The 7072-nt window shown below is 61.1% G+C and overlaps 2 protein-coding genes across 2 annotated transcripts; both read left to right on the top strand.

The window, feature by feature from the left end:
- Nucleotides 1-73: 73 nt before the first annotated feature.
- PPP6C (protein phosphatase 6 catalytic subunit) lies at nucleotides 74-3934 on the top strand. Its single transcript, XM_041407046.1, has 7 exons — nucleotides 74-208; nucleotides 342-437; nucleotides 527-592; nucleotides 921-1062; nucleotides 1403-1482; nucleotides 1602-1811; nucleotides 3129-3934. The coding sequence occupies exons 1-7, from the start codon at nucleotides 134-136 to the stop codon at nucleotides 3375-3377; spliced, it is 918 nt and encodes a 305-aa protein (XP_041262980.1). The 5' UTR covers nucleotides 74-133; the 3' UTR covers nucleotides 3378-3934.
- Nucleotides 3935-3984: 50 nt separating this feature from the next.
- Nucleotides 3985-6975, top strand: ARPC5L (actin related protein 2/3 complex subunit 5 like). Its single transcript, XM_041407047.1, has 4 exons — nucleotides 3985-4196; nucleotides 4348-4420; nucleotides 4674-4850; nucleotides 6442-6975. The coding sequence occupies exons 1-4, from the start codon at nucleotides 4057-4059 to the stop codon at nucleotides 6502-6504; spliced, it is 453 nt and encodes a 150-aa protein (XP_041262981.1). The 5' UTR covers nucleotides 3985-4056; the 3' UTR covers nucleotides 6505-6975.
- The last annotated feature ends 97 nt before the right edge of the window (nucleotides 6976-7072 follow it).

Genomic DNA, 7072 nt, shown 5'->3' with positions numbered 1-7072 from the left:
TGGTGGGGCCGCTGCCGGGCCGCCCGGCCGGAAGTGCCGCCGGAAGTGCCGTGCGCTTCCGCCCGCGCCGGCGGCGCGCTCCGCGGCCCGGAAGTGGCGGGGGGGGCCCGCTTCTGGCCGAGCCCGTGCCAAGATGGCGCCGCTGGACCTGGACAAGTACGTGGAGATCGCGCGGCTCTGCAAGTACCTGCCCGAGAACGACCTCAAGGTGCGGCCGCGGCGGCGGGGCCGGGACCGGCCGGGGCGGGCAGGGGCCGGCGCGGGCGCTGCCGGGCGGGCCGGAGCGGGCGGTGCCGGCGGTCCCGGCGCTGACCCCGACCCTGCCCCGCTCCGTCCCGCAGCGCCTCTGTGACTATGTCTGTGACCTGCTGCTGGAGGAGTCCAACGTCCAGCCCGTCTCTACGCCCGTCACCGTCTGCGGGGACATCCACGGGCAGGTAAGGCCGGGCCGGGCCGCCCCCGGTGCAGCCCCGGGCCGGAGTCGGTGCCGATGCCCGGTGCCCCTCACGCCTCTCTCCCCCCGCAGTTCTACGACCTGTGCGAGCTGTTCCGGACCGGCGGGCAGGTCCCCGACACCAACTACATCTTCATGGTAGGTGCCCCGCTGGGTTTGACGGGGGCTGGGGCCGAAAGCCCGAGGGGCTCCCGAGTCCCGGGGCCGCTGTTGGCTCCGGCCCGCCGGGACCTGCCGGGAGCCCCGCGGGGTGAGGCACAGCGCCCTGCCCTGCCCGGTGTCCCGGGGTCGCGTCAGGACAGCGGTGAGGGGAGTGCCCAGCCCACAGCTGACAGCCGGAGCCGCCGCGGGTCCCGGCAGGGCCGCTGCCCTCCGGCGCCGGGTTTCTTTGTGGCGGTGAGCGGCTGAGAGCCGGTGTGTCACTGCACTTTCTCGGTGACTGTGCTCCGTGCGTCTCTGCCTCCAGGGGGACTTTGTAGACCGAGGGTATTACAGCCTGGAGACCTTCACGTTCCTCCTTGCACTGAAAGCCAAGTGGCCTGACCGCATCACGCTGCTGCGAGGCAACCACGAGAGCAGGCAGATCACCCAGGTGTACGGGTTCTACGGTGAGTGCCCCTGTGCCACGCTGTGCTGCAGCTCCCCTGCCTCGGGTCCCACGGTGCCCGGGCTGGGTGGGACACGTGGGCTGTCGTTTGGCAACGTGGCCGTTGTGTTTCTGAAATGGAACGTGTTTAAGGCAGACCCTGCTGCTCTCTTCCTCTGGCACGTGGGCTTTCTGCTTGTGTCGTGGTGCCGCGCTCAGGCACGGGCAGAGCGGGAGGTGCTCGGCCCCTGCTGCTGCTGGCAGGGCTCCTGTGGCACAGCTGGGTGTGCAGGCTCTGCTCTCAGGCTTTGCTCTGCCTGTCCTCTCTGTTCCACGAGGAATAAATCCGTTCTCTCCCACAGACGAGTGCCAAACCAAATACGGGAACGCGAACGCCTGGAGATACTGCACCAAAGTCTTTGACATGCTCACAATAGCAGCTGTAAGTGCCAGCAGCACGGGAACAGCACCAGCAGCTTGTGCACAGGGCAGCTGCAGGGCTGCTGAGCTGAGGCTCCCCTGGCAGCCGTGCTGAGCGCTCTGTGCCCTCCTTCCCTGCAGTTAATAGACGAGCAGATCCTGTGTGTGCACGGGGGCCTCTCCCCAGACATCAAGACCCTGGACCAGATCCGGACCATCGAGCGTAACCAGGAGATCCCTCACAAAGGCGCCTTCTGCGACCTGGTGTGGTCGGACCCGGAGGACGTGGACACGTGGGCCATCAGCCCCCGCGGGGCGGGCTGGCTCTTCGGGGCCAAGGTCACCAACGAGGTAACGCTGCCCGGGGCCCACTGCTGCTGCCAGGGCCCCCAGGGCCCACTGCTGCTGCCTAGGGCCCACTGCTGCTGCCCAGAGCCCCCAGGGTCCCACTGCTGCTGCCCAGAGCCCACTGCTGCCCAGGGTCCCACAGCTGCCCAGAGCCCCCAGGGCCCACTGCTGCTGCCCAGAGCCCACTGCTGCCCAGGGTCCCACAGCTGCCCAGAGCCCCCAGGGCCCACTGCTGCTGCCCAGGGTCCCATTGCTGCCCAGGGTCCCACTGCTGCCCAGAGCCCCCAGGGCCCACTGCTGCTGCCCAGGGTCCCATTGCTGCCCAGGGTCCCACTGCTGCCCAGAGCCCCCAGGGTCCCACTGCTGCTGCCCAGGGCCCACTGCTGCTGCCCAGGGCCCACTGCTGCTGCCCAGAGCCCCCAGGGTCCCACTGCTGCTGCCCAGAGCCCACTGCTGCCCAGGGTCCCACAGCTGCCCAGAGCCCCCAGGGCCCACTGCTGCTGCCCAGGGTCCCATTGCTGCCCAGGGTCCCACTGCTGCCCAGAGCCCCCAGGGCCCACTGCTGCTGCCCAGGGTCCCACTGCTGATCAGAGCCCCCAGGGTCCCACTGCTGCTGCCCAGGCCCCCCAGGGCTCCACTGCTGCCCAGGGCCCTGCTACTGCCCAGGGCCCCGGCCCAGGGCCCACTGCTGCCCAGGGCCCACTGCTGCCCAGGGTCCCACTGCTGCTCAGAGCCCCACTGCTGCCCAGGGCCCCACAGCCCAGGCTGGGGATGGGGGAGCTGAGGGGCTCAGCTCAGCGTGGTGTTTGAGTGCACCGAGGGCACTGCAGGACACTGAGCTCCCCTGTCATACCTCTGCCAGGTGGGGAAGCTTGGCTTGTGCCAGCTGGAAAAAATGAGCCACTTGAACCTAAAAGCACAAATGTAACTGCCAGATGTACTAATACCCATCTTGCTTTTGACAAGTGTGATGTGGTGGGACTCACTAGTGTCCCTGGACTCTGTGTGGAGTGGTTTCCAAAGGATCTAGGAGAAAAATACAATTCTTTAAGCAATCCTTGAGTTAATTTTGTTGTGTCTGCACTGCTCAGACTCCTCAGGGCTCTAGGCAGTGGCCTTGGCAGGCTGTGACCTGGCCACGCTCGGCCTGCGTTGTGGTGTTAGGAAGGCTTGAGCGAGGGCACAGCACAGCCCTGCTGCCTGGCTGTTGCTCAGGGTATTCCACAGCGTTCCTCACTGCTCCAGCCCCGTCCTGTGTCCCGCTGGGCAGGCCAGGAGCAGCGCAGCCCACGCTGACCTCCCTCCCCCCTTGCCTTGCAGTTCGTTCACATCAACAACCTGAAGCTGATCTGCAGAGCGCACCAGCTGGTCCACGAAGGATACAAATTCATGTTCGACGAGAAGCTGGTAACGGTGTGGTCAGCCCCCAACTACTGCTACCGCTGCGGGAACATCGCGTCCATCATGGTCTTCAAAGATGTAAATACACGAGAACCAAAGTTATTCCGTGCAGTCCCAGACTCAGAGCGAGTCATTCCTCCCAGGACAACCACGCCGTACTTCCTCTGAGCCCTCGCCCGCCTGCTGTCACCTCTCCCTGTCCTGCCCCTTTACAATATACTTTTTATTGAGCACTTTGCTGCTGAAATGCTGCCTCTTGCCTTTTTTATTTTTAAATTATCTAAATTTATTGTGTATTATGGTGTCTGTAGCAAGTTTTTTTTTTTTTCCCCCCCTGCCCCTAGATTAATTTCAGAGTATTTGTAATATGTCCTTGAGATTTGTACTACTGCATGTAGTGCTGGGTTAGATGAACCCATTCCTTTAACCACCGCGCTCCGGGAGCCGCTCGGGCCCGTCTCTTGATCAGCTTCTTGTTTTTGGTAAGTTTTAAGAAATTTCAGCAGCAAAGTCAGTGCCCGGTGTGCGGCGGGGCCGGGGCTGCCCGTGCTGCGTTCCCGGGCAGGACCGAGCCAGCCTTTTCCGAGTGTTCCGTGGATCCCAGTCAAGCGCTCGAAGGGCTGTTCCCCGTTCCCGGTTTGTTCCGTTTTCCTCGGGATCCCGATTAAACCCGCGAACCCGCTGCAGCGACGGGATTTGTACATTAAAGTCATTGTTCGGATTTTTCCCAGGCTCTGTTGTGTTTTCACTGGCGGCGCGGGGCGGGGCGGGGCGCGGCGGCCGCGCGGGTTCCGCTTCCGCCGGGGCCGGCGCCGTTTCCGGCTGGCGCGGGGCCGGGGCGGCGGGGATGGCGCGGAGCACGCTCTCGTCCCGCTTCCGCCGCCTCGACATCGACCAGTACGACGAGAACCGCTTCGTGGAGGAGCCCGAGGAGGCGGCGGCGGCCGAGCCCGATGCCAGCCCCGAGGTGGAAGCGCTGCTCAGGCAATATCCTTTGGGCGGGGGAGTCCCGGGGGCCGGGGCAGTCCCGGGGACCGGCCGCGATGCCCGCTCGGGGCCCGAGCCGGCCGCGGGCCGCGCTGCCGGTCGGTGCCCGCGCACGCAGGTCCCGGTTTGAGTCCTTGACCCGCCGCCGCACAGGCGAGGCGCTGCGGGCCTTCCACACCGCCATCCGCAGCTCCCCGGGCAGCGGCAGGAACCAGGCGATGAAGGTACGGGCCGGGCACGGACAGCGGCTCCCCGCGCTCTGAGCGGCGCCGCTGCGGTCGGTGAGGCTGTGCTGGCACGGGTGATCCCCCCGGGATCCCCCCGGGATCCCCCTTCCTCCTCCAAGCCCAGGTCCGCTCACCTCGCTTGCAGAAATAACCCAGCCTGGAGCGTGGCCGTCTCTTGCCAAACGCGAGTCTTGGGATCGTTCCCTGCTGTTCTCGTTCTCACATTTCTCTCTTTGCCTTGTCTTCCCAGGAGCAGGCCCAGGGAACGATGCTTAAAGTCCTCACATCTTTTAAAAGCAGTGAAATAGAACAAGCGGTGAATTCCTTAGACAGAAACGGTATTGATTTGTTAATGAAGTACATTTATAAAGGATTTGAAAAGCCAACAGAAAACAGCAGTGCAATATTACTTCAGTGGCACGAAAAGGTACGTGCTGGGGGCAGCCTTGGCTCAGCCGCGCTCGCAGGGGTTTCAGGAGAGCCCTGAAGGGAAGCAGGTGCTGCAGGGCCTCATCCCTGAGGAGCTCAGTGTTTCCTTTCATCTTTGGTCTCTCTGAGCCTGCATTCACAAAGCCCCTGCCTGTATTTCAAAGCTCACCCCCACGGGGAGAGGAGACTCGGGGCAGGGAGCTCTCCCTGCAGGAGAAAGGCTGGTGCTGCCCTGGGCAGCAGGGCTCCACGAGGAGAGGGGTGGCAGGGGACACGGGGCAGCTGCAGCTTCCTCTGCGCCCAGCTCGGGGGGCTCAGGCTGCTAGTGTGCATCAGCTGAGTCACAGCGTTTAGCACACTTGTTTGGTTTGCCCAGGAGAGGATTTGGAGGTGTCCAGAGATTCCACTGGGGACCAGCAGGGGCCTCTTGCGTTTCTGTGGAATGTCAGCTGTGGAGCAGGGAGTGTGGGATGTGTTCAGCAGCTGACTGTGTGTGGAACCTCCTTCCCTGATGGGCTGAGGCACATCCCTGCAGCAGCTGCTGGCTGCCCCTGCCCCGGGCAGGAATCCAAGTGAAATCCTGTCCCACTGCAGGGGTTTCAGCTGAAGCCCTGGCTGTCAGTGCTCCTAGGAAAACTGATCCCTGGGAATGCTGCAGCTCCCTGTGCAGGGCAGCTGCTGTGGGTGCTGGTGTCCTTTCCCAAGGTGCAGAGCTTTTTCCTGCTGTATGTGAAGCTGGTGTAGTGTGACTCCAGCTACTGCTCCTGTCACCAGCTTTGCCAGGCCTTGACAAGGGAGGAGGGAATTTCTCAGGACAGCAAAGAACATGTTTCTGCTTGGGTTTTTTTTTCCTTTTTTTCCTGTTGTTTCCACTGAGGTGCTTTCAGGTAAGTGTGGGTGGTGCTCCCAGCATGGGAGGTGACACACCACCACCCTGACTGGTACTCAGAGCATGTAGGGACATGAAAGGCATCTCGTCCTCTCTGTTGTGAAAGACACAAGGCAGGTCTGAGTAGGCAGGGTTAAATAAGCCTGATTGTTCTGCTTTGTGGCAGTTCTGGTAGGATGTGTGGCTTGCTCAGAGCAGCGTCAGCTCAGTGGTAGTACCAGTCTGTCCTCTGGGAAAGGCCTGTGGCAGGTCTGGTGGCTCAGGAGCATTTACCTGCCAGTCCTGCTCTGCGTTTGTCCAGCCGTGTTCCCCAGGGCCCAGCTCTGCTCTGATCCCTGTGCTCCGTCGCCTTGTGGCTGCAAAGTAAATGCCCCACTTCCAGCAGTCAGCTTAAATACTTATTTTTTTCATAATCACCTCCATCTTCTAGACTTCAGAAGGAAACACTGTTCACATTGAGGGACACAAATGAAACTGAAGCGAGCCCTTCCTCCTCTCCTCAGGGATGCGGGAGGTGAGACATTCTGCTCTGTCAGTGACTTGCAACACTGGAGCCCTCGAGAGCCAAAAGCTGGTTAGACTGTGGAGAATGACAGTTTCTAGTTTTGGAGCAGAGCCATAGTCCCTTCCGTGGCTAAACTCTTCAGTGTTTGTTCTGTGTGGGATGTGGTGACTCTGTACCCTCTCTCCTTTCCCACAGGCACTGGCAGTAGGAGGCCTGGGCTCCATTATAAGAGTTCTCACAGCAAGAAAGACTGTGTAAAGACTTAACTTGGACAGAGGTGACGGTCAGGTTTGGACTCAGAAGAAGGAATGAGCTGAAAGTACACCGGTCCATCTTTATTAGAGATTGCAATCTACTGAAATCCTACAGTAACCTCCTCTTGGAATGCTCTTAACCTTAAAGGTGGGGGAAGAGTAAAGGTATTCCTGCATATTCCGACTATCACGTATAGGAGCCAAGACATTCTCCTGCTCCCTTCTTTAACAGGCAGAGAGAAGGCACACTCCTGCCTCCTGTTACTGTAAGTGAACAGGTATTTCAGATGCTGCTTTAGCCAGGTGTGGTGTCCTGCTTAGTCCCCAGGTAGCTGTGTCCAGCTGAGATCTGCAGCTGAGGGTGGGAGAAGGGCTGTTGGAACGGCTGTGAACGTGTGGGTGAAGGACTCTTGGACTCTGGGGTTGGGTTCATGTAAAGTGAAGTGCCTGCTGCATCAATAAAGTTCTTGGATCACGTGAGTTAAATTTATTTTCAGCTAAACTGTAAGTCTGACAGTTACTCCAAAGCAGGCCTGCAATAACCCAGTCCAACCCAGTGTCCACCTTGGTAG

Source organism: Onychostruthus taczanowskii, unplaced genomic scaffold (assembly GCF_017590055.1).
Source record: "Onychostruthus taczanowskii isolate IOZ18803 unplaced genomic scaffold, ASM1759005v1 scaffold25, whole genome shotgun sequence".
NCBI lineage: Eukaryota > Metazoa > Chordata > Aves > Passeriformes > Passeridae > Onychostruthus > Onychostruthus taczanowskii.
Note: the sequence above shows the minus strand (reverse complement) of the source record. Positions and strands in the feature narration are given on the sequence as shown.

Excerpts from the sequence above, each read along its gene's own strand:
- ARPC5L (XM_041407047.1), top strand. The coding sequence starts at position 4,057 with ATGGCGCGGAGCACGCTCTCGTCCCGCTTCCGCCGCCTCGACATCGAC. Across the intron at positions 4,197-4,347 it reads GTGGAAGCGCTGCTCAGGCA|AGGCGAGGCGCTGCGGGCCT; the intron begins ATATCCTTTGGG and ends CCGCCGCCGCAC. Across the intron at positions 4,851-6,441 it reads TACTTCAGTGGCACGAAAAG|GCACTGGCAGTAGGAGGCCT; the intron begins GTACGTGCTGGG and ends CCTTTCCCACAG.
- PPP6C (XM_041407046.1), top strand. The coding sequence starts at position 134 with ATGGCGCCGCTGGACCTGGACAAGTACGTGGAGATCGCGCGGCTCTGC. Across the intron at positions 209-341 it reads TGCCCGAGAACGACCTCAAG|CGCCTCTGTGACTATGTCTG; the intron begins GTGCGGCCGCGG and ends TCCGTCCCGCAG. Across the intron at positions 593-920 it reads ACACCAACTACATCTTCATG|GGGGACTTTGTAGACCGAGG; the intron begins GTAGGTGCCCCG and ends CTCTGCCTCCAG.